Source organism: Odontesthes bonariensis, chromosome 19, assembly GCF_027942865.1.
Source record: "Odontesthes bonariensis isolate fOdoBon6 chromosome 19, fOdoBon6.hap1, whole genome shotgun sequence".
In the NCBI taxonomy this organism is placed as follows: Eukaryota; Metazoa; Chordata; class Actinopteri; order Atheriniformes; family Atherinopsidae; genus Odontesthes; species Odontesthes bonariensis.
In genome coordinates, this window is record NC_134524.1 from 134,920 (window position 1) to 160,970 (window position 26,051).

Here is a 26,051-nt window from a genome sequence, read left to right on the forward strand (position 1 = left end):
TTTATTTATTTTTTCTTTTCTTTATTGAAAACCACAATGTTACAACAACAACAATCTACATATCAATACAAAACGCGAATTCTCAACATACACGCGCTCATATCAACATATAGGCAATAAGAAAGAAGAAGAAGAGAGAGTTCAGGGCTCATCAATTATCTTCAATGAGGAAGAGGGGGATCCAGAAAGGTCTAATGAGGTAACATCTTCATTATACATTATATAAATGAAATAAAATAAAATAAACCGCAATAAAAATAGTGAATAAACCTAATGTTTATTCACTATTTTTATTTTATTTTTATTTTATTTTATTCTATTCTATTTGCTTGTTTTCACTTTAATTGTTTACATATCTTTTACTGTACGCTTCTGCAACACAACAATTTCCCAAATTGGGATAAATAAAGTACTTATCTATCTATCTATCTATCTATCTATCTATCTATCTATCTATCTATCTATCTATCTATCTATCTATCTGTCTGTCTGTCTGTCTGTCTGTCTGTCTGTCTGTCTGTCTGTCCGTCCGTCCGTCCGTCCGTCCGTCCGTCCGTCCGTCCGTCCGTCCATCCATCCATCCATCCATCCATCCATCCATCCATCCATCCATCCATCCATCCATCCATCCATCCATCCATTTATCTATCTATCTATCTATCTATCTATCTATCTATCTATCTATCTATCCATCCATCCATCCATCCATCCATCCATCTATCTATCTATCTATCCATCCATCCATCCATCCATCCATCCATCCATCTATTTATCTATCTATCTGTCTGCCTGTCTGTCTGTCTGTCTGTCTATCTATCTATCTATCTATCTATCTATCTATCTATCTATCTATCTATCCATCCATCCATCCATCCATCCATCCATCCATCCATCCATCCATCCATCCATCCATCCATCCATCTATCTATCTATCTATCTATCTATCTATCCATCCATCCATCCATCCATCCATCCATCCATCCATCCATCCATCCATCCATCTATCTATCTATCTATCTATCTATCTATCTATCTATCTATCTATCTATCCATCTATCTATCTATCTATCTATCTATCTATACTGATAGTTTTCTTCCCATTTCTTAACATTCTGGTGGAATATGACATTTGGCCTACACTAAATCTTTTTAACAGGTAATGGCTGGGCAGCAGCAGGAGGGTCCCTCAGCTTCCCTCAGCTTCCCTCAGCTTCCCCTGCAGAGACCGACACAGAGAGACGGATGTTCAGTAAACACCAGAGCTTCATTCTGTGGAATCCATGTGCAACTGTATCATTAAATGTCGTCCTTATGTATCTCCAGTTGACGGTAAAAGAGGTTTACAGAATTCTCCTGCTGAAAAAAATACAAAAAACTGATAAAGAAATGTTTTACTTGGACCGCCAGATGAGGCAGATGTGGAAACTGAAGTACTGGAGCACAAGTTAAAGGTGGGTGCATGGTCACAGGTGAATTATGTTAATTATGTTAACTATCAGAACATTAACTGAACTAGCTCTTGTATTTGTAGGAAATAAAGAAGACCAAATGAAATGTGTATTATGTCTTTATTTGACTGCTGTGGTGATGATGGTGACTTAAACCCTAAAGTGATTATTGCATCTCTGACTGCTCTGCCGTCCTGGTTAGCTGGCAGGCAGATGGGGTCATCATCAGATCTTCCATCTGTAGAGCAGGGTGTTGCTCTCCTCTAATAGCGGTGATATTATCAAACCAAACCAAATCAAATGTATTTATATAGCACATTTCATGTACAAACAATTCAAAGTGCTTCACATAAAATAAAAGCGTTGCTGCAGGGAGTGGAAGAAGCATTAAAAATGCATAAAAGAATATAAAGATAAATAAATAAAATCATTTAAATGATTAAAAGAATATAAAGATAAACAAATAAAATAATTTAAATGATTAAAAGAATATAAAGATAAACAAATAAAATAATTTAAATGATTAAAAGAATATAAAGAGAAACAAATAAAATAATTTAAATGATTAAAAGAATATAAAGAGAAACAAATAAAATCATTTAAATGATTAAAAGAATATAAAGAGAAACAAATAAAATCATTTAAATGATTAAAAACCAGCAACAGTCCAGATAAGTTCAAAGATATCGTGCAGATTTCATGCATAGACACATGAGAACAGAAATGTTTTTAACCTGGATTTAAAAATGTCTCCATTTGGAGAAAGTTTAATCTCCTCTGGCAGTTTGTTCCACTTGTTTGCAGCATAACAGCTAAATGCTGCTTCTCCATGTTTAGTCTGGACTCTGGACTGGACCAGCTGACCTGAGTCCTTGGATCTAAGAGCTCTGCTGGGTTTATATTCTCTGAACATATCACAGATGCATTTAGGGCCTAAACCTAAACCGTATGTTAAATGCATATAACACAGGCACGGCAATAACGTATTAAAATAAGCACGTACACAAGTGTAACATAACACTGATCTAATTGAAAGAATGTTTGTTGCCATGACGCTATTTCTAATTAAAGTGAGTAAAACAAATCGGCACCAGATCGGAGTTTGGTGATTACGTGCATATTTTAATTCAACTGAATGTCATTTTGTAGGCATTAAAATGGAAGAAACACACAGCTCATTCGTCTTTGTTATGAAGTTTTTTGGTTACTGGGGCATTTAGGAACAGGGTGATTATAACTCAGAGGTTCCTCATCAGGTCCTCTAGGTGGTGCTGTGGCTCCATGGTAGAATTGCTTAGATCATGACGGTTTGGTAACTTCTCTGGTGGACCACGTATGGATCCATTAATCCATATAAAATTGGATTCTGAGAGTTTGGTTATTTTCATTCATGAAAAACCCAAAGGTTGTGAAAGATGTAAAATATTAATTTCTGTCTTCAATCGTTTCCTTCAACAGCCACTCACCCAGCATGTTATTTGGCTAGTTTTAAATCTGTGTATCACTCTTCATTACTTTCTTAATAAAGTGACATCGCTCAGACCAAACGTTGGTTCTAACCGACCGGTTGCTCCCACACATCCAGCTGTGTTTGAGGAGTTTAAGCTAGCTTCTCTACCTTTTCTTATTGAGCTGCTGCGACAGATCAAACACACAAACTTTCCTTTGGATGTTGTTCTTGGTTTGCCCTCTAGAACCCTTCCTTTCCAAGGTTTTAGAGCTTCTCTGTTATGGTTGGTGATGCTTTTTCATCACGTCTGCCCTCTAGAACCCTTCCTTTCCAAGGTTTTAGAGCTTCTCTGTTATGGTTGGTGATGCTTTTTCATCACGTCTGCCCTCTAGAACCCTTCCTTTCCAAGGTTTGAGAGCTTCTGTGTTATGGTTGGTGATGCTTTTTCATCACGTCTGCCCTCTAGAACCCTTCCTTTCCAAGGTTTTAGAGCTTCTCTGTTATGGTTGGTGATGCTTTTTCATCACGTCTGCCCTCTAGAACCCTTCCTTTCCAAGGTTTTAGAGCTTCTCTGTTATGGTTGGTGATGCTTTTTCATCACGTCTGCCCTCTAGAACCCTTCCTTTCCAAGGTTTGAGCGCTTCTGTGTTATGGTTGGTGATACTTTGTACAGCAAGGCTCCATTCTTGGCCTCGTCCTGCTGTCACTTCACCGTTACGCTGATGATGTACCGATGTACCTGCCCGTTAAACCCAGAAAAAGTGTGACATCTAGCTCTTTGCTGAGCTGCCTGAATGAGATAAAGCTTTATGAAAATGTTCTTACACCTGAATAATGAGAAGGCTGGATATATTTTATTCTCCTCCGTGCCAGCACAGCTGGGCTCAGATTGACTCTGTTGTCAGAGGAAGCTTATTTCAGCTTCGTCTCCAAGCTAAAGTTAAAATTCTTCACTGGCTTCTAGTTCATTTTAGAGTTTAAGATTTTAGTATTTGTTTCTTTAAAGCCATAAACAGCCTTGCCCCATCTTACCTCTGAGAAAAAGATGAGGTTCAGTTGGCTGGTAGCGTCACATCGCGCACTAAGCTACTTACACCTTTACATTCACTCAGGATAACGTAAGAATTTAAAGGTCATTTGACTTTTTTTTTCCCATTTCCCAGGTTTTCCAGGATGGGAAATTGGTCAACCATTTTCCAGGTTTTCCATGGCTGGGAAATTGGTCAACCATTTTCCAGGTTTTCCAGGATGTGTGAGTACTGAAGTTCTCAGACACAAAGAATGTTTTATTACATGTTTAATTATCACAAAGACAATAATCAGTGAATCTGCTGGACTCAGAAGAACTCTCCTCGTGTGAAGACGTTCTGATCCACAGTAACATTCCAGGAACATTCCAGGTCATTCCAGGTCAGTCCCTCCACCCGGGAGCTCATCAGCTCCAACAGATCCGACACACTTTGCTCTGCTCTGTCATAAAACCTCGTTTCTGTTATGAGCCTCAGATTACATCTAAACTGACCATCGGACCGCTTGGTCACATGATGCAGGTCACATGATAAAGGCACTGGGAGGGTCTTTGGTGGGTTCAGATGAAGGTGAGGAGCTGGTTCTGGTCCAGGCCGTAGGCGTCTTTGGTGGGCTCAGATGAAGGTGAGGTGCTGGTTCTGGTCCAGGCCGTAGGCGTCTTTGGTGGGCTCAGATGAAGGTGAGGTGCTGGTTCTGGTCCAGGCCGTAGGCGTCTTTGGTGGTTCAGATGAAGGTGAGGTGCTGGTTCTGGTCCAGGCCGTAGGCGTCTTTGGTGAGCTCAGATGAAGGTGAGGTGCTGGTTCTGGTCCAGGCCGTAGGCGTCTTTGGTGGGTTCAGATGAAGGTGAGGAGCTGGTTCTGGTCCAGGCCGTAGGTGTCTTTGGTGGGTTCAGATGAAGGTGAGGTGCTGGTTCTGGTCAAGGCCGTAGGCGTCTTTGGTGGTTCAGATGAAGGTGAGGAGCTGGTTCTGGTCAAGGCCGTAGGCGTCTTTGGTGGTTCAGATGAAGGTGAGGTGCTGGTTCTGGTCCAGGCCGTAGGCGTCTTTGGTGGGCTCAGATGAAGGTGAGGTGCTGGTTCTGGTCCAGGCCGTAGGCGTCTTTGGTGGGTTCAGATGAAGGTGAGGTGCTGGTTCTGGTCCATGATGCAGGTCTTTGGTGGGTTCAGATGAAGGTGAGGTGCTGGTTCTGGTCCAGGCCGTAGGCGTCTTTGGTGGGCTCAGATGAAGGTGAGGTGCTGGTTCTGGTCCAGGCCGTAGGCGTCTTTGGTGGGCTCAGATGAAGGTGAGGTGCTGGTTCTGGTCCAGGCCGTAGGCGTCTTTGGTGGGCTCAGATGAAGGTGAGGTGCTGGTTCTGGTCCAGGCCGTAGGCGTCTTTGGTGGGCTCAGATGAAGGTGAGGTGCTGGTTCTGGTCCAGGCCGTAGGCGTCTTTGGTGGTTCAGATGAAGGTGAGGTGCTGGTTCTGGTCCAGGCCGTAGGCGTCTTTGGTGGGCTCAGATGAAGGTGAGGTGCTGGTTCTGGTCCAGGCCGTAGGCGTCTTTGGTGGGTTCAGATGAAGGTGAGGTGCTGGTTCTGGTCAAGGCCGTAGGTGTCTTTGGTGGGCTCAGATGAAGGTGAGGTGCTGGTTCTGGTCCAGGCCGTAGGCGTCTTTGTGCTGCTCAAACAGCTCCGTCAGACTCTGGAGGTAAACTCTGTGGAGAGCCTCGATGTCCTCTGAGCGGGGGCTGGAGGTCTGGGTCACCGGGATGGGCCTCCCCACTGGGGAGAGAGGGAGGGGGGAGGTGGGGGTGGAAAGAGCATGAATGAGGGAACATGGAGAATGGAAGATGGAGGCAACATGGAGGAGAGAATGTATAGAAGGGAACATGGAAGAAATATGGAAGAATAAATATGGAGGAGGGAACAGTCTGGGACCAGTTCCTGGCTGGAATCAGATTAGGTCTGGGACCAGTTCCTGGCTGGAATCAGATTAGGTCTGGGACCAGTTCCTGGCTGGAATCAGATTAGGTCTGGGACCAGTTCCTGGCTGGAATCAGATTAGGTCTGGGACCAGTTCCTGGCTGGAATCAGATTAGGTCTGGGACCAGTTCCTGGCTGGAATCAGATTAGGTCTGGGACCAGTTCCTGGCTGGAATCAGATTATGTCTGGGACCAGTTCCTGGCTGGAATCAGATTAGGTCTGGGACCAGTTCCTGGCTGGAATCAGATTAGGTCTGGGACCAGTTCCTGGCTGGAATCACATTAGGTCTGGGACCAGTTCCTGGCTGGAATCAGATTAGGTCTGGGACCAGTTCCTGGCTGGAATCAGATTATGTCTGGGACCAGTTCCTGGCTGGAATCAGATTAGGTCTGGGACCAGTTCCTGGCTGGAATCAGATTAGGTCTGGGACCAGTTCCTGGCTGGAATCACATTAGGTCTGGGACCAGTTCCTGGCTGGAATCAGATTAGGTCTGGGACCAGTTCCTGGCTGGAATCAGATTAGGTCTGGGACCAGTTCCTGGCTGGTCCCCCGGTAAGTGACTCACCAACAGTGTGGATGGGCTTTCTGTACGGGATCAGGCCGAAGCTGTACTGAAAAACTCCTCTGGCGTGGAACAGAGGCATCGCTATTCCCATGATGCTTTGCAGCCGGTTCTGTGGACACAGAAGCACATCCGTCCGCTCAGGCGGCCATTTTCTGAGTGGAACTCTACACACAGGTTGATGCTTTCCTTCATGTGCGACCTGTGTGTGTGACCTCTGTGTGCGACCTGTGTGTGTGACCTCTGTGTGTGACCTCTGTGTGTGACCTCTGTGTGACCTCTGTGTGTTACCTCTGTGTGACCTCTGTGTGTTACCTCAGTGTGACCTCTGTGTGTGACCTCTGTGTGCGACCTGTGTGTGTGACCTTTGTGTGTGACCTGTGTGTGACCTCTGAGTGATCTCTGTGTGTTACCTCAGTGTGACCTCTGTGTGCGACCTCTGTGTGCGACCTGTGTGTGTGACCTCTGTGTGTGACCTGTGTGTGACCTGTGTGTGACCTCTGTGTGTGACCTCTGTGTGACCTCTGAGTAACCTCTGACCTGCAGCCTCCTCAGAGGGGAGCCGGTTGGGTTCTCCATCTGATCGAAGAGCTCGTTCTCTCCAAAGGAAAAGACCGGAACCAGCTGAGCCCTGCACACACACATCTGCATCAACACAGTCACAGACCAACCAACCAAACACAGAAGCTCCGCCCTCTCAGTAAGCTCCACCCACCCGTGTTTCAGAGCCAGCTTGATGAAGCCTTTCCTGTTTTTGACCTGAAAAACAAACATAATGATAAATAAACACACAGAGATGAGTAAAGCTTCAGTGTCTGTCAGAGTTTCCTCCGTGGTGTCGACCACCCGGCGAGTTCCTCTTTGAGGGGGACTCTGATGCCTCAGAGGAGTTCCTCTTTGAGGGAGACTCTGATGCCTCAGAGGAGTTCCTCTTTGAGGGGGACTCTGATGCCTCAGAGGAGTTCCTCTTTGAGGGAGACTCTGATGCCTCAGAGGAGTTCCTCTTTGAGGGGGACTCTGATGCCTCAGAGGAGTTCCTCTTTGAGGGAGACTCTGATGCCTCAGAGGAGTTCCTCTTTGAGGGGGACTCTGATGCCTCAGAGTAGTTCCTCTTTGAGGGGGACTCTGATAACTCAGAGGAGTTCCTCTTTAAGGGGGACTCTGATGCCTCTGAGGAGTTCCTCTTTGAGGGGGACTCTGATGCCTCAGAGGAGTTCCTCTTTGAAGGGGACTCTGATGCCTCAGAGGAGTTCCTCTTTGAGGGGGACTCTGATGCCTCAGAGGAGTTCCTCTTTGAAGGGGACTCTGACGCCTCAGAGGAGTTCCTCTTTGAGGGAGACTCTGATGCCTCAGAGGAGTTCCTCTTTGAGGGGGACTCTGATGCCTCAGAGGAGTTCCTCTTTGAGGGAGACTCTGATGCCTCAGAGGAGTTCCTCTTTGAGGGGGACTCTGATGCCTCAGAGTAGTTCCTCTTTGAGGGGGACTCTGATGCCTCAGAGGAGTTCCTCTTTGAGGGAGACTCTGATGCCTCAGAGGAGTTCCTCTTTGAGGGAGACTCTGATGCCTCAGAGGAGTTCCTCTTTGAGGGGGACTCTGATGCCTCAGAGGAGTTCCTCTTTGAGGGAGACTCTGATGCCTCAGAGGAGTTCCTCTTTGAGGGAGACTCTGATGCCTCAGAGGAGTTCCTCTTTGAGGGGGACTCTGATGCCTCAGAGGAGTTCCTCTTTGAGGGGGACTCTGATGCCTCAGAAGAGTTCATCTTTGAGGGGGACTCTGATGCCTCAGAGGAGTTCCTCTTTGAGGGAGACTCTGATGCCTCAGAGGAGTTCCTCTTTGAGGGGGACTCTGATGCCTCAGAGGAGTTCATCTTTGAGGGGGACTCTGATGCCTCAGAGGAGTTCCTCTTTGAGGGAGACTCTGATGCCTCAGAGGAGTTCCTCTTTGAGGGAGACTCTGATGCCTCAGAGGAGTTCCTCTTTGAGGGGGACTCTGATGCCTCAGAGGAGTTCCTCTTTGAGGGGGACTCTGATGCCTCAGAAGAGTTCATCTTTGAGGGGGACTCTGATGCCTCAGAGGAGTTCCTCTTTGAGGGAGACTCTGATGCCTCAGAGGAGTTCCTCTTTGAGGGGGACTCTGATGCCTCAGAAGAGTTCATCTTTGAGGGGGACTCTGATGCCTCAGAGGAGTTCCTCTTTGAGGGAGACTCTGATGCCTCAGAGGAGTTCCTCTTTGAGGGAGACTCTGATGCCTCAGAGGAGTTCCTCTTTGAGGGGGACTCTGATGCCTCAGAGTAGTTCCTCTTTGAGGGGGACCCTGATGCCTCAGAGGAGTTCCTCTTTGAGGGGGACTCTGATGACTCATAGGAATTCCTCTTTGAGGGGGACTCTGATGCCTCAGAGGAGTTCCTCTTTGAGGGGGACTCTGATGCCTCAGAGGAGTTCCTCTTTTAGGAGGACTCTGATTCCTCAGAGGAGTTCCTCTTTGAGGGGGACTCTGATGCCTCAGAGGAGTTCCTCTTTGAGGGGGACTCTGATACCTCAGAGGAGTTCCTCTTTTAGGAGGACTCTGATTCCTCAGAGGAGTTCCTCTGAGGCACCTTTGAGGGGGACCCTGATGCCTCAGAGGAGTTCCTCTTTGAGGGGGACTCTGATGCCTCAGAGGAATTCCTCTTTGAGGGGGACTCTGATGCCTCAGAGGAGTTCCTCTTTGAGGGGGACTCTGATGCCTCAGAGGAGTTCCTCTTTGAGGGGGACTCTGATACCTCAGAGGAGTTCCTCTTTGAGGGGGACTCTGATGCCTCAGAGGAGTTCCTCTTTGAGGGGGACTCTGATGCCTCAGAGGAGTTCCTCTTTGAGGGGGACTCTGATTCCTCAGAGGAGTTCCTCTGAGGCACCTTTGAGGGGGACCCTGATGCCTCAGAGGAATTCCTCTTTGAGGGGGACTCTGATACCTCACAGGAGTTCTTCTTTGAGGGGGACTCTGATGCCTCAGAGGAGTTCCTCTTTGAGGGGGACTCTGATACCTCAGAGGAGTTCCTCTTTGAGGGGGACTCTGATGCCTCAGAGGAGTTCCTCTTTGAGGGGGACTCTGATACCTCAGAGGAGTTCCTCTTTGAGGGGGACTCTGATGCCTCAGAGGAGTTCCTCTTTGAGGGGGACTCTGATGCCTCAGAGGAGTTCCTCTTTGAGGGGGACTCTGATACCTCAGAGGAGTTCCTCTTTGAGGGGGACTCTGATTCCTCAGAGGAGTTCCTCTGAGGCACCTTTGAGGGGGACCCTGATGCCTCAGAGGAGTTCCTTTTTGAGGGGGACTCTGATGCCTCAGAGGAGTTCCTCTTTGATGGGGACTCTGATGCCTCAGAGGAGTTCAGAGGAGTTCCTCTGAGGCACCTTTGAGGGGGACCCTGATGCCTCAGAGGAGTTCCTCTTTGAGGGGGACTCTGATTCCTCAGAGGAGTTCCTCTGAGGCACCTTTGAGGGGGACTCTGATGCCTCAGAGGAGTTCCTCTGAGGCACCTTTGAGGGGGACTCTGATGCCTCAGAGGAGTTCCTCTTTGAGGGGGACTCTGATACCTCAGAGGAGTTCCTCTTTGAGGGGGACTCTGATACCTCAGAGGAGTTCCTCTTTGAGGGGGACTCTGATACCTCAGAGGAGTTCCTCTTTGAGGGGGACTCTGATGCCTCAGAGGAGTTCCTCTTTGAGGGGGACTCTGATGCCTCAGAGGAGTTCATCTTTGAGGGGGACTCTGATGCCTCAGAGGAGTTCCTCTTTGAGGGAGACTCTGATGCCTCAGAGGAGTTCCTCTTTGAGGGGGACTCTGATGCCTTAGAGGAGTTCCTCTTTGAGGGGGACTCTGATGCCTCAGAGGAGTTCCTCTTTGAGGGGGACTCTGATACCTCAGAGGAGTTCCTCTTTGAGGGGGACTCTGATACCTCAGAGGAGTTCCTCTTTGAGGGAGACTCTGATGCCTCAGAGGAGTTCCTCTTTGAGGGGGACTCTGATGCCTCAGAGGAGTTCCTCTTTGAGGGGGACTCTGATGCCTTAGAGGATTTCCTCTTTGAGGGGGACTCTGATGCCTCAGAGGAGTTCCTCTTTGCTCTGACTGCCAGCTGACCTCAGGAACAGTCACACAGAAAATGTACCTGCAGGGTTAGAGTTCCAGGCCGAGCATCCAGAGCCTCTGAAGCTCCGCCCACTGCGACCACAGCCACGTTTCCTCCTTCAGGACGACTGACCAAGTAGGACAGACTGGACTTAGAGCTGGACACCAGGCCTGCAGACAGGTGAAAGTGTCAGTTTCTCAGAACCAGAGGCCATTCTTACAGGGAATCCACTTAATATGTAAACTTTCAGGCACTAAATTACATCCTAAATTTAAAGTGAAAACTTTCTTCTGATCTTGAAGGACCAAAATGACAGAAAAACCTCCTCAGAGGAAGAAACATCTTCTAAGACAAAGACCAGCAGACGTGGGCGATGTTAGAGATATCTGCCTTGGATCTGAGGCCACACAGAGCGGAAGCTTTTAAACATGAAAGGATTGCTGTTCTGAGTGTTTAAGGGTGTGAGGCTGATGAAACAGGAAGGCATGAAGACACTCTGAGGCCTTCCTCACCTCTTCCTGTCCTCTTTATCACAGTTTAATGATGAGTCCACCTTGTTGTCAGAGTGATAGCACAACTTAAACTGATACGTCTGCAGAGCTGTGCAACTTACAGAAAAAGAAGCTAAATTAGAAAAACCTTTGACTGAATCTGAGTCCATTAAATGACTGTAGTCTATTGAATGACTGTAGTCCATAAAATGACTGTAGTCCATTGAATGACTGTAGTCCATTGAATGACTGTAGTCCATTGAATGACTGTAGTCCATTGAATGACTGTAGTCCATTAAATGACTGTAGTCCATTGAATGACTGTAGTCCATTGAATGACTGTAGTCCATTGAATGACTGTAGTCCATTAAATGACTGTAGTCAATTGAATGACTGTAGTCCATTAAATGACTGTAGTCAATTGAATGACTGTAGTCCATTGAATGACTGTAGTCCATTGAATGACTGTAGTCAATTGAATGACTGTAGTCCATTGAATGACTGTAGTCCATTAAATGACTGTAGTCAATTGAATGACTGTAGTCCATTAAATGACTGTAGTCCATTGAATGGCTGTAGTCCATTAAATGACTGTAGTCCATTGAATGACTGTAGTCCATTAAATGACTGTAGTCCATTGAATGACTGTAGTCCATTAAATGGCTGAAGTCCATTGAATGACTGAAGTCCATCAAAGTGCTTTCACACCATAGGTCACATTCACAGCGCGCTTCACAGTACTTTTCGTTGTGAAACAACACATTCATACACTGATGGACGCATCTTTAGGCAACGTTCAGTGCGCTGTCCCACACTTTGACATGTGGCCTGGAGCTGAACCACTGACCTTTGGGTTGGCAGGCGGCTGCCCTTCCTCCTGATATATAATTACTTCTCACACAGAAATGACTGAGTCACTGCATATGCAGGAAAAATGGTAAAGTGGGAGTAAGGAAGTTATCTCCCAGGAGGATTGATGGATATCTGCCAAGCAGAAGAAAACCACTGGCTCTCTGAGCTGGAGGGAGTTCAGTTGGAAGAAGCTGGTACGTTATTCTAATAAACTCAACCAAAGCACCTCTAATTCAGACTACTGGAGGCGGCGGCGGCGGCCCAGTATCGGTCTCTTACTACTACTACTACTACTACTACTACTACTACTTCTTTATTTCTAAAGCACTTTAAAACAAGACGAAAGTCAATAAACATGCAAAATATGGAAAAGACAACAGAAACGATAAAACACGATAACAGAAGTAAGAGTTAACTCCAAAGTAAAGAGTGTTACAGTAATCCAGCCGAGCTGTGATGAAGGCATGAATTACTGTTTCAAAATCTTGTCTTAAAAGAATTTGCTTAATCCTTGCCAGCTGCCTGAGATGACAGAAACAGGACTTGACCACTGCTCCAACCTGGCCATCTAATTTAAGATCACTGTCTATTTTAAAACCCAAATTAGAAATTGTGTGCTTCAAAATAAGACGTCAAGGGGCCCAGATCAATAAGGGATGTTTCCCAGAGGCTGCTGGGACAAAACATCATCACTTCTGTTTTCTTGTCAATAAAGTTTAGGAAATTTAAAGCCATCCAGGCTTTAATGTCTTCAAGACATAGAAGTAGGGGCTCAATCGATGAGGCTCCTTTTTTTAGTGGCATGTATATTTGACTGTCGTCAGCATAACAATGAAAGGAGATCCCATGCTTTCTGAGTATTGAACCCAAAGGAAGTAAAAAGCAGGGGACCGAGGATTGAGCCCTGTGGAACCCCATAAAGTAGAGGAGCAGTGGAAGATTCAGAACCAGCTAAGTTTACAGACATGGTTCTGTCTGACAAATAAGACCTAAACCATTTTAATGCTGTACCACTAAAACCAAGTTGGGTCTGTAAACGAGATGGTAAAATATTGTGGTCCACTGTATGGAAAGCAGCGGTTAGGTCGAGCAGAACAAGAACAACATATTCACCAGAGTCATCGTCCACATCTTACTGGAAGTGTCTCCATCAGACTTTAGAGGAGGTTCAAACTACAGTCCCTTTAGATTCCATACTTCAGATACCGTCTCACAGGAGATAACAGCTCAGGCTCGTGTTACTGGCTGCATGGAAAAGGCTGAATAACCTGAAATAACCTGAGGAACAGCCTGATGTATACTTAGATGATGTGCACAGGTTCTGTAACATAGATGCTTCTGTTCTTGGTACCAGTCAGATCTCTAATTAAGGCCAATAGGAAACGCATCACTTGTGGAACACTTCCTTCTGAAAAGGTTCTGGTATCTCTGGTTACCAATGACCAGAGATGGGGACTCAAGTCACTGTGACTTGGACTCGAGTCGACTCGAGTCGCTGTTTTGATGACTTGTGACTTGACTTGACAAAAAATAAAAGACTTGAGACTCGACTCGGACTTGGAAGTTAAAGACTCGGCACTTCACTTGACTTGAGACACGATGACTTGAATGACTTGAGAGTTATTCAGTTCATGTTTTCAGTTTGAATTTAAAATTAATTAATTAATTTAAAAAAATAATATGGATTACCCGGTAGGACCGCAGGCTGAGAATGGCGTCATGATTGGATCCCTACCCTGTCAATCAGTCATGCCCTCTCTACATAGCTTAGTGTTTATTGGAGAGAGTTAGCTAACGTTAGCTTGATATGATACGGGGTGGACAGGTTGGACACATTGGCCAATGATGTTTACTGACAGTTACTTATATCTTTGTGTTTTCACTTTATTAAGATCAGATTCTGCAGGTAAAATTGCAATAATAAGGTGACTTGACTTGCCCAAGAAAAAATTACTTGGGACTTACTTGAGACTTGAAAGCTAAGACTTGAGACTTACTTGAGACTTGAAAGCTAAGACTTGGGACTTACTTGAGACTTGAAAGCTAAGACTTGCACATGTGTGACTTGGTCCCATCTCTACAAATGATAGAGCCCCCCCCCGTCTGATGAAAGAGTCTCAGGATAACATCTTTATTATCTTTATTTGTCACTGACAGAGTGCTCACTCTGAGGGGAAACAGGAACCCGATCAATAAGGGAGCGACCCAGCCCACAACATGTTCAGACGGCCAATGGCAGAGGCCCTCTGAGCCTCCTCCTGCTCTGACCTGCAGCCCAGAGTTTACTGAGAGTTTACTGAGTCCAGACCTGAACCCTGCCACAGAAGCTCTGATTAAATACGGGTCACAAGGTCCAGTTAGTCCGTGCGGTGGTCTGTCAACACAAAGTGGAGCAGAGTTCATGAACGCTGAGGAGCTGAGGGCTTTTATAGGTCCTGCAGCAGCTTCCTGACTCAGAGGAAGATGTTGGACATGAATAAATATGATCTTTAATTCTCTATCAGACTGTTGGATTTCCTCAGTGTTCACAAGAAATGTACACATAGAAGGTGTCTATGAGAGGATGCCGTCACCAGATTTAAAGAGTTAATTCCATCATCCTTTTCCAGGGATGATCTATAAAGCGCCAAATTACAACAAACTAATTTATTATTATTATTATTATTATTACAATGAACTGGATAGTAAATGACTTGAATTGGACTGTGTCTTTGTTTGTTGAAATTTGGCGCAGTTTGGGCTGTAAATCTGAAGCAAAGACAGGAAATATACAGTAATTAGAAATAGTAATCCTAACTCTGACCTATTCATACAGCGTAAGGCTGAATAAAGGACTAAACCAAAGAAGATTTCTATTACTGACACCATATGTCAAACCCAGACCTCCTCTCCACTGAGAAATGCAACGAATTTGCCAACTTTTTTAGCCAAAAAATCAAAACAATTAGACAAAACATTCAACTAATCTGTGTCTAAAACCTATAAATACAATTTAATATTGTAGATTTAAAAATCCTAGAGGAAACAGTTCGGCATCTGAAAACAACAACTTGCACTCTGGACATAATACCATCCGACTTTTTAAAAACTGTTTTTACCTCAGTAGAAAGTCATCTCCTACGAATAGTTAACAGCTCACTGGCATCAGGCATTTTTCCCAAGTCACTAAAGACAGCTGCCATTAAGCCACTCCTAAAGAAGAGAACTCTAGATGCCTCTATGATGAACAACTACAGACCTGTCTCTAATCTCTCTTTTATATCCAAGATTATTGAGAAAGTTGTATTTAACCAGCTCAACGACTTTCTGAATGAAAGTGGAAGTCTTGATAACTTTCAATCAGGCTTCAGGCGTCATCACAGCACTGAAACAGCTCTGGTCAAAGTGTTAAACGACATCAGGTTGAATACTGATTCTGGTAATGTTTCAGTCCTGGTTCTGTTGGACCTCAGCGCTGCGTTTGATACTGTAGATCACAGAATCCTGTTGCACAGGCTGGAAAACTGGGTTGGACTTTCTGGAGCGGTCCTTAACTGGTTCAGGTCCTACTTAGAAGGCCGGAGTTATTTTGTTACTATTGGTAGCTATGAATCTGAGCGAGTGGCCATGACTTGTGGAGTCCCCCAGGGGTCAATTCTTGGACCTCTTCTGTTTAACTTGTATATGCTCCCTTTGGGTCAGATATTACAGAACTTTAACATCAGTTATCACAGTTATGCAGAAAATACACAACTTTATGTGTCTCTGTCACCATGGCAACTGCAGCCCAGCAGACGTACTGTCACACTGGAAAAAAATGCCCCTCCAAAAATAAGTAAGAAAAACAACAAATAAAAGACGTTTTTGCTTGAAATAAGCAAAAAAATCTGCCAATGGAACTAGTGAAAATCGGCTTGTCAAGATTTCTTGAAATAAAATGTGATATTTGGGACTTTTGAGTTAAAAGTGATCTTGAAATTAGTTCAAAAACCTCTTCAAATGAAAAAAAACGCTTTTTTCATGTGAAATAGCAGAAGAGGAGCTACCACCCTGTTCTCATCAACGGTACGGCAGTGGACAGAGTAGAGAGTTTCAAGTACCTTGGAGTCCACATCTCACAGGACCTTTCATGGACCTGCCACATCAACGCAGCCGCAAAGAAGGCCCGTCAGCGTCTCTACCACCTCAGACGTCTAAGGGACTTCAGACTGCCCTCCAAGGTGCTGCAGAACTTCTACTCCTGCACCATCGAAAGCATCCTCACGGGGAACATCACAACCTGGTTCGGGAACAGCACCAAGCAGGACAGGCAGGCTCTCCAGAGAGCGGTACGATCGGCTGAACGTATCACCCAGACCGAGCTTCCTGACCTCCAGACTATCTACAGTAAGCGGTGCTGGACCAGAGCCAGGAAGATCGTGAAGGACCTCAGTTACCCCGACAATAGACTCTTCTCCTTGCTACGCTCTGGGAAACGCTTTCGCACCCTGAAGGCGAACACAGAGAGAATGAGGAGGAGCTTTTTCCCACAAGCTGTCCGAGCCCTGTATGAGAACAGAGACTAGTCCACCACCTCACTCACACACACAACCGGACTGCATTTTTTTGCCTTTTTTAAACATTCAAACAACCAACTGCATTTTTTGCACATCTCTCGGACTTTAACCAGTGCACATACATATATTCACTTTACTTTACTTTATTTTGCACTCTATTTTATTCTATATGTATATATTTTTAATCTTATTTTGTACTTTAATCTTGCTTATATATTTTATATATTTTATTTGATATTCTACTATTCTAATTTAGGAATTTTTCATTTTACTTTAACTTTCCATAATGGTACTTTGCTACCTAGTTTATATTTTGTATTTTATAGTTTGTATTTTGTGGACGGCGGTCAAAGGTCATTTCACTGCATGTTGTACCGCGTATAACAATGCAGTCCAACTCACGTCCATGGGGGTTTTCCCATGTCTTTAGTTCTATGTTTTATCATGTTTTAGGTTGTGTCATGTCTTTGTTTTTAGTCTTGTTTTTCCCCTCAGTCCCCATGTTCTGGTCATTAGTTTCACTCATGTCACCTGTTCATTGTCCCCAGCTGCACTCATTCACCAATCACTCTCGGTTCACTATTAAGTTTCCAGGCTCCCCTTTCAGTTTGGGATTTCTTTCCCCGATCTCTCCATTCCCTTCAAGCCAAGTCACGCCACGCCACGCCACGCCACGCCACGCCACGCCACGCCACGCCACGCCTTCAGATAAGTGTTTTTCATGTCAACTCTTTTATTTTTCTTTTCCCAGTCTTGTTTTTGTTTTTTTTTGTTTTTTTGTTAATGTTTATTTTTATTTCACAAAGGGACAAAGTATATTGATGAACATTTTTAAAAAAAATAAAAATGTAAATATACAGGATTATAGCCAAAGGCTAATTTCCATCCTTAGTCCCTGACAGGTAAGATGGTCCCTAAACATTATTATTATTATTTTTTTTTTAAATAAAAATAATAATAAAACAAAACAGAGTAAAACATTATAATAGACACAATAGTACATAGTAAATACAACAAAACAAAACAAAGTAAAAACATTATAATAGACATAATAGATAATAACAGACAACAGATCAGCAGCAGTGGACAAATTAAAAAAATATCCCAGCTAGTAACAACAGCTTTGATTTTCCAGAAGCCATTTTTTAAGATGTTTGGAAAAAGAGGTGAGAGTAGATAGGTCACGTTTTGCACTTGGTATAGAGTTCCAGGTATTGGTTGCACTGTAGGAAAAAATTGCTTGGCCAAAAGCACTTCTCCTAAAGGGAACAGTGCAATTACCTCTGGAGCCTGCTCTAGTTGTGCTGTTTATGTTCCTTTTAATATATTCCTGTAAAGGTGGTGGAGCTAGACCATGAAGGATTTTAAAAGCTAAAATAGAGTCAGTGTATTTCACAGTGTTTTCCACATCCAGCAAATCAAGTTTTTTTTAAATCTGACAGTGATGATACATTTTAGGTTTTCTATCTAAAACTTTTATAGCTTGTTTATTTGTTGACTCAAGGGACTTTAGAGTTGTCTTACAAGCTGAGGCCCAACTAGTTATACAATAGATCATGTGAGACATGATCATTGCATCAAAGTATAGCCTAGCTGCTTCAAAAGTAAGATTGTTTCTTATATATCTAAAGTTGGACAAGTTAAATTTCATTTTGTTGACAGTTTTTTTTGTGTGCTGCTTAAAACTCAGTTGTGAGTCCAAAGTCACACCTAGGTATTTAAACTCTTGAACTACTTCAAGCTTTTTCTCTCTCACAAAAATATTAGGGTCTGTGTCAGGTCTATTTAGCCTTTTGGAGAAATACATTGAAACAGTCTTGGACACATTTAAGTACAGGTGAGAGCTCTCTAACCAATTGCACACATTACTCATAACAGCAGTAAGTTGTTTTGCAGCTTGCGCCTTGTCTTTAGTGTGTACATAAAGCACAGCATCATCCGCATACAGTTGGCAGGTCACTGTTGACGGGCAGTAACTCGCCAAGTCATTTATGAATAGACTAAATAAAAGAGGTCCTAGTATTGAACCTTGGGGTACTCCTAGGTTATTCTCACGGGGCATAGATTTCGTGTTTTGAACTCTGACACATTGAAGTCTTGATGAAAGATATGATTCCATCCATTTTAGGGATTTCTCAGAGAAATTAAAATGAGTCAACTTGGTTATTAGAAACTTGTGGTTGACTGTGTCAAACGCTTTACTCAGGTCAAGGAACACAGCTCCAACAACCCCACCTGTATCAAGCCTGGATTTTATGGTTTCCAAGAAGTAGCAGACAGCTGTCTCTGTAGAGTGGTGTTTTCTAAAGCCAAATTGGAGGTTGTTTAACATATATGGACTTGTGTTTAAATGATATATGATTTGTTCTGCAACCAGTTTCTCCGCTATCTTGGATATTGAGGGGAGTATACTGATCGGTCTATAGTTTCCAGTCAGTGTAGGGTCTCCAGACTTAAGGATTGGTGTAATAATAGAATCCTTCCAGGAGTCTGGAAAAACACCTACGTTTATAGAATCATTGTTCATGTCTTTGATACCACAGTTTAGTGTTGTTATCCGGCTCAGCCTTTTGTTAAACCCTGTTTCGTAAATAAACCAAGTTTTGCTTTTTACACCTTTGGAGTCCGCATCCGTGTCCGGCCACACTCAGAACTGACAAGAAGAGTCTCAGTTACTCTGGAAAGATAGTTTAATAAAGTCTAAGAAAGCCCTTCGTAAAGCTAGAGCTGCTTATTATTCATCATTGATAGAAGAGAATAAGAACAATCCCAGGTTTAGCTTCAGCGCTGTAGCCAGTCTGACTAAGAGTCCGAGCTCTGCTGAGTCGGATAACCCTTTAACTCTCAGCAGTGAGGATTTCATGAGCTTCTTTACCAGTTGTACTTCTTTTAAAGTTGTCAGTGCAGCAGGTAACGTGTTCAACACATTAAGGTGGTAATTAGTCACATAAAATGTAAACAGGTGTGTACCTCCATACATGATGTAGTCTCTGAAGAAGGGGACTCTGAACCAGAACGGCAGCATGAGCAAGTGAGACGTCAGACCTGGAAACAGACGAGAGAAACCTGTGGCCTCCGTGCAGAAGTTCCCAAAGCCGCCTGCCACCAGAACACCTGAGAGACGGACAGGTCAGCAGAGGCGGCACACCTGACGGACAGGTGAAAGTACACAGCTGTGTCTCTCACCATGTGGGTGGAATCCAAAGATGTAGTTCTTTTTGGGATCCAGTTCGGCGGTTTTAACCAGCTACAAACACAATCAGTCACAATGAGCAGTAATCCATAATCAATAAACAGTATCAGAGCTCTGATCAATAACAATAAACCCACTCACCGTCAGGGGAAAGTAGTCCCTGAAATACTCCCAGACGGCCCAGCTCCTGACCCACTGTGACCTCCGACCCCCGCTGGTGGGAGTGTCCCAATCCAGCCACAGCCAACCAGCATAGAAGAGGGTCACAATCCACCAATCAGAGAGAGCCAGGAGGACGAAGGCAGCCAAACAGCACTGAGCTGCGAGAGACAGGTGGAGGGTCACATGTAGACAAGTGAGGCCTTCGGCCAATTACAATCTGTTTGTGTTCTATAACCACTGACAGGTGAGAGCTAACTACCATCTGTTTGTGTTCTATAACCGCTGACAGGCGAGAGCTAACTACCATCTGTTTGTGTTCTATAACCGCTGACAGGTGAGAGCTAACTACCATCCGTTTTAGTTCTATAACCGCTGACAGGCGAGAGCTAACTACCATCTGTTTGTGTTCTATAACCGCTGACAGGCGAGAGCTAACTACCATCTGTTTGTGTTCTATAACCGCTGACAGGTGAGAGCTAACTACCATCTGTTTGTGTTCTATAACCGCTGACAGGTGAGAGCTAACTACCATCTGTTTGTGTTCTATAACCGCTGACAGGCGAAGCTAACTACCATCTGTTTGTGTTCTATAACCGCTTAGAGGTTAGAGCTAACTACCATCTGTTTGTGCCCTATAACCGCTGACAGGCGAAGCTAACTACCATCTGTTTGTGTTCTATAACAGGTGAGAGCTAACTACTATCTGTTTGTGTTCTACAACCGCTGACAGGTTAGAGCTAACTACCATCTGTTTGTGTTCTATAACCGCTGACAGGCGAGAGCTAACTGCCATCTGTTTTAGTTCTATAACCGCTGACAGGCGAAGCTAACTACCATCTGTTTGTGTTCTATAACCGCTGACAGGTGAGAGCTAACTACCACCTGTTTGTGTTCTATAACCGCTGACAGGTGAGAGCTAACTACCATCCGTTTGTGTTCTATAACCACTGACAGGTGAGAGCTAACTACCATCTGTTTGTGTTCTATAACCGCTGACAGGCGAGAGCTAACTACCATCCGTTTGTGTTCTATAACCACTGACAGGTGAGAGCTAACTACCATCTGTTTGTGTTCTATAACCACTGACAGGTGAGAGCTAACTCCCATCTGTTTGTGCTCTATAACCACTGACAGGTGAGAGCTAACTCCCATCCGTTTGTGTTCTATAACCGCTGACAGGTGAGAGATAACTACCATCCGTTTGTGTTCTATAACCGCTGACAGGTGAGAGCTAACTACCATCTGTTTGTGTTCTATAACCGCTGACAGGCGAGAGCTAACTACCATCCGTTTGTGTTCTATAACCACTGACAGGTGAGAGCTAACTACCATCTGTTTGTGTTCTATAACCACTGACAGGTGAGAGCTAACTCCCATCCGTTTGTGCTCTATAACCGCTGACAGGTGAGAGCTAACTCCCATCCGTTTGTGTTCTATAACCGCTGACAGGTGAGAGATAACTACCATCCGTTTGTGTTCTATAACCGCTGACAGGTGAGAGCTAACTACCATCTGTTTGTGTTCTATAACCGCTGACAGGCGAGAGCTAACTACCATCCGTTTGTGTTCTATAACCGCTGACAGGCGAGAGCTAACTACCATCCGTTTGTGTTCTATAACCGCTGACAGGCGAGAGCTAACTACCATCCGTTTGTGTTCTATAACCGCTGACAGGCGAGAGCTAACTACCATCCGTTTGTGTTCTATAACCGCTGACAGGCGAGAGCTAACTACCATCCGTTTGTGTTCTATAACCGCTGACAGGCGAGAGCTAACTACCATCCGTTTGTGTTCTATAACCGCTGACAGGTGAGAGCTAACTACCATCTGTTTGTGTTCTATAACCGCTGACAGGTGAGAGCTAACTACCATCTGTTTGTGTTCTATAACCACTGACAGGTGAGAGCTAACTCCCATCCGTTTGTGTTCTATAACCGCTGACAGGTGAGAGCTAACTACCATCTGTTTGTGTTCTATAACCGCTGACAGGTGAGAGCTAACTACCATCTGTTTGTGTTCTATAACCGCTGACAGGCGAGAGCTAACTACCATCCGTTTGTGTTCTATAACCACTGACAGGTGAGAGCTAACTACCATCTGTTTGTGTTCTATAACCGCTGACAGGCGAGAGCTAACTACCATCCGTTTGTGTTCTATAACCACTGACAGGTGAGAACTAACTACCATCTGTTTGTGTTCTATAACAGGCGAGAGCTAACTACCATTTGTTTGTGTTCTATAACCGCTGACAGGTGAGAGCTAACTCCCATCTGTTTGTGCTCTATAACCACTGACAGGTGAGAGCTAACTCCCATCTGTTTGTGCTCTATAACCACTGACAGGTGAGAGCTAACTACTATCTGTTTGTGTTCTATAACAGGTGAGAGCTAACTACCATCTGTTTGTGCTCTATAACAGGTGAGAGCTAACTACCATCTGTTTGTGTTCTATAACTGCTGACAGGTGAGAGCTAACTACCATCTGTTTGTGTTCTATAATCGCTGACAGGTGAGAGCTAACTACCATCTGTTTGTGCTCTATAACCACTGACAGGTGAGAGCTAACTACTATCTGTTTGTGTTCTATAACAGGTGAGAGCTAACTACCATTTGTTTGTGTTCTATAACCGCTAACTACCAGAGCTAACTACCCTAACCCTAACCTCCACACAGAGCTCTGAGGTTTGATTGGCAGGTTCCACACACCAGGTTCTGATAGGTGCAGCCGGACCTGAATCTGAGCGAGTGGCCATGACTTGTGGAGTCCCCCAGGGGTCAATTCTTGGACCTCTTCTGTTTAACTTGTATATGCTCCCTTTGGGTCAGATATTGCAGAACTTTAACATCAATTATCACAGTTATGCAGACGATACACAACTTTATGTGTCTCTGTCACCAGACGACTGAATACAAATGAAGACAAAACTGAGATCATTCTGTTTGGGAGCAAAGAGAAGAGGGTCAGCGTTGGTAAATATCTTGAGACTCGGGACCTTACAATCACTGAGCGAGTCGGTAACCTCGGAGTGTTGATAGACTCAGATCTGACTTTCAGCAGCCACATCAAAGCTGTCACCAAGGCAGCTTTTTACCACCTCAGAAACATCAACAGAATTAAAGGTTTCCAGGAGAAACTCATCCATGCATTCATCTCCAGTAGACTCCATCACTGTAACGCTCTTTTAACTGGACTTCCCACAAAGAGCATTAAACATCTGCAGCTCATCCAGAACGCTGCTGCTGGAGTTTTAACCCGGACTAAGAGATCTGAACACATCACAGCAGCTTTAAAATCTTTACTCTGGCTTCCAGTCAGTCACAGGATAGATTTTAAAAGCCTGCTGATGGTTTACAATCTGTGATCTGTTCAGAGAATATAAAGCCAGCAGAGCTCTTAGATCCAAGGACTCAGGTCAGCTGGTCCAGTCCAGAGTCCAGACTAAACATGGAGAAGCAGCATTTAGCTGTTATGCTGCAAACAAGTGGAACAAACTGCCAGTGGAGATTAAACTTTCACCCAATGGAGACATTTTTAAATCCAGGTTAAAGACATTTCTTTTCTCATGTGTCTATGCATGAAATCTGCACGCTATCTTTGAAGTTATCTGGACTGTTGCTGGTTTTTAAATTCATTTAAATTATTTTATTTGTTTCTCTTTATATTCTTTTAAGTATTTTTAATGCTTCTTGCCAGGGCTCTCAAGTCTCACGCAATGACCGTGAGACACACGCTTTTCAACAAGTTCACACGCTCACACGCCACACATGCCATTTCTCACGCTGAGAAATAATCAACTTCGTCGCACAGAAATTCTAATGGCCGATACTATGAACGAGTCAATGGCAGGTTACTGTGCGCTCTACAGCTCAGAACTATAGCTCTGGTATAGCCGTCTTGATTTAGCAACCCATCGGAAAATCACAAAATAGAATTTCTCAGCCAATCAGAAAACAGAATTTCTTGTTGCCGGGTGAGGTCTCAAATAGCTTTAAGCTGCAAGCACGCGTCCCATGAATGCACAGCGGACATAGCCTATTATGCTCTGAATGCGTGCAGAAGTTGTAGACGAGCTGGAGGTGGAAGAGAACCGTCAGGATCTTCAGCAGGTCATATCTTCATTTATTTTAATCTTTTATTAGTTACTATAGTTTTCCTACTCCTTGTAAAAGACCAATACCTGCCGATTAAAGTGTTCGTTGGAGTAGTAGGCCTAAATATTCAGCACACACCCTTTGACATGAGCAACTTAATGAAAAATGAAAAATATGTAGGAGTGTAATTAGGCTTCCGTGGTTAATTCTTTTCAAAGGTGACTGGTATGAACAGATTCCCAATAAGGCCATCTACAATTGCCAAACTGGTATTAGTTCTGCCACACTGAAATGCTGATGCAGAGAGGGTTTTTTCCATGGTGGGGCTCAATAAAACCAAGACCAGGAACACGTTGGCTCTGAATGGAACTCTGTCATCCATCATGACTGAAAATGGCTGACTTTAAGCCACAGTGCTTTAAATGGGAGCCCCCAATATCAGTCATCAAGCATCAAAATCTGCCACAAACACTTAGGCTACAACACTCATAAAAAAAGTTGTTTGTTAAGACTTTGCATACCTAAAACAATTTATTTTAAAATATAGCAGAATTTAGTGTAAAAGTGAAGATTTGTGATTTTGGTATAAATAAAACAATTGTTCTTTAGCTAGTTTATGGTGATGGAATACTGCAAGGGACCAGCCCCCCCCCCCCCCCCCAAAAAAAAAAACAAACAACCAAAGAACCCCCCCCCCCCTCCGCGCACACGGCCCGGCCCCTGCCCCGCCCGAATCTCACTCCAAGCAAACTTGAAAGCTTGAGAGCCCTGCTTCTTGCACTCCCTGCTGCAATGCTTTTATTTTATGTGAAGCACTTTGAACTGTTGTGTGCTACAGATAACCTTGATTGGATTTATTTGAATGGTTCTGTGAGTTCTTCTTCCTGCAGTAATGAAAGTGAACATGATTTATTTTTTTAAAGTGAACATGTTAAACACCCTCTGCTCTGCACACTGATTCCCTCACAGAGTTTGGTCTTCTCTCCACTGAAACTGTGAAACCTTTCTAACCCCAGCACTGAAGCTGAAGTGGGTCAGATCTACACTGATTTACACACAGACCCTCAGGACTAATGATCGATAGATCTGATCAGGACGAGCAGCTGGCAGACACGTGCATGTTACCCAGAGCCAGGAAGGAGAAGACCCACTGCACCACGGCAGCGGTCTGCAGCCTCCTCCGCAGCGGGATGTTCAGCGGGGCGAACTGGATCCTCATGCTGGCGGCCACGCTCCTTGCTCGGCTTGAGGCGCAGCGTGCTCCCGGTCAGTGGGGGCTCCGGTCGGTCCTCTGTCCTTGGAAGCACCGCTGCTCCTTCCTAACCAACACAACCCTCTCTTTCCACTCACTGACTAAACTTTCCAAACTTCTCAACACGCTCCCCCGCCTCTGCGCATGCGTAGAGGACCTCGTCCTGGGTGGGTTCTTCTTGGCCAATCACAGCCGATGATGAAACGTAGCGGGGGAGTGCTCCGAGTCTTGCGCATGCACCTCAGAGGAGTTCTTGTTGAAATGTTGAAGTTGGTTCTGAATTAGACTGTTTCTGTGATCAGAGATCAATAAGTGATCAATAAGTGATGATAAGAGATCAATCAGAGATGTTCAGAGATCAATCAGAGATGATCAGTTATGATCAGATATCAATCAGTGATGATCAGAGATCAATCAGTGATGATCAGAGATCAATCTGTTATGATCAGATATCAATCAGTTATGATCAGTGATCAATCAGTTATGATCAGTGATCAATCAGAGATGATCAGAGATCAATCTGTTATGATCAGATATCAATCAGTTATGATCAGAGATCAATCAGTTATGATCAGTGATCAATCAGTTATGATCAGTGATCAATCTGTTATGATCAGATATCAATCAGTTATGATCAGTGATCAATCAGTTATGATCAGAGATCAATCAGAGATGATCAGAGATCAATCAGTTATGATCAGATATCAATCAGAGATGATCAGTTATGATCAGATATCAATCAGTGATGATCAGAGATCAATCAGTTATGATTAGAGATCAATCAGTGATGATCAGAGATCAATCAGATATCAAACAGTTATGATCAGTGATCAATCAGTGATGATCAGATATCAATCAGTTATGATCAGAGATCAATCAGAGATGATCAGATATCAATCAGTGATGATCAGATATCAATCAGTTATG

General features: G+C 44.4%; 1 protein-coding gene across 1 annotated transcript; it reads right to left on the reverse strand.

Moving 5' to 3' along the window:
• Window positions 1-4,180: 4,180 nt before the first annotated feature.
• On the reverse strand, window positions 4,181-25,264 carry mogat3a (monoacylglycerol O-acyltransferase 3a). The gene is made up of 9 exons (XM_075451287.1): window positions 24,998-25,264; window positions 19,761-19,939; window positions 19,613-19,673; window positions 19,397-19,540; window positions 10,588-10,718; window positions 7,161-7,204; window positions 6,986-7,076; window positions 6,449-6,557; window positions 4,181-5,680 (listed from the first exon to the last, which is right to left on the reverse strand). The coding sequence occupies exons 1-9, from the start codon at window positions 25,089-25,091 to the stop codon at window positions 5,526-5,528; spliced, it is 1,008 nt and encodes a 335-aa protein (XP_075307402.1). The 5' UTR covers window positions 25,092-25,264; the 3' UTR covers window positions 4,181-5,525.
• Between the last annotated feature and the right edge of the window lie 787 nt (window positions 25,265-26,051).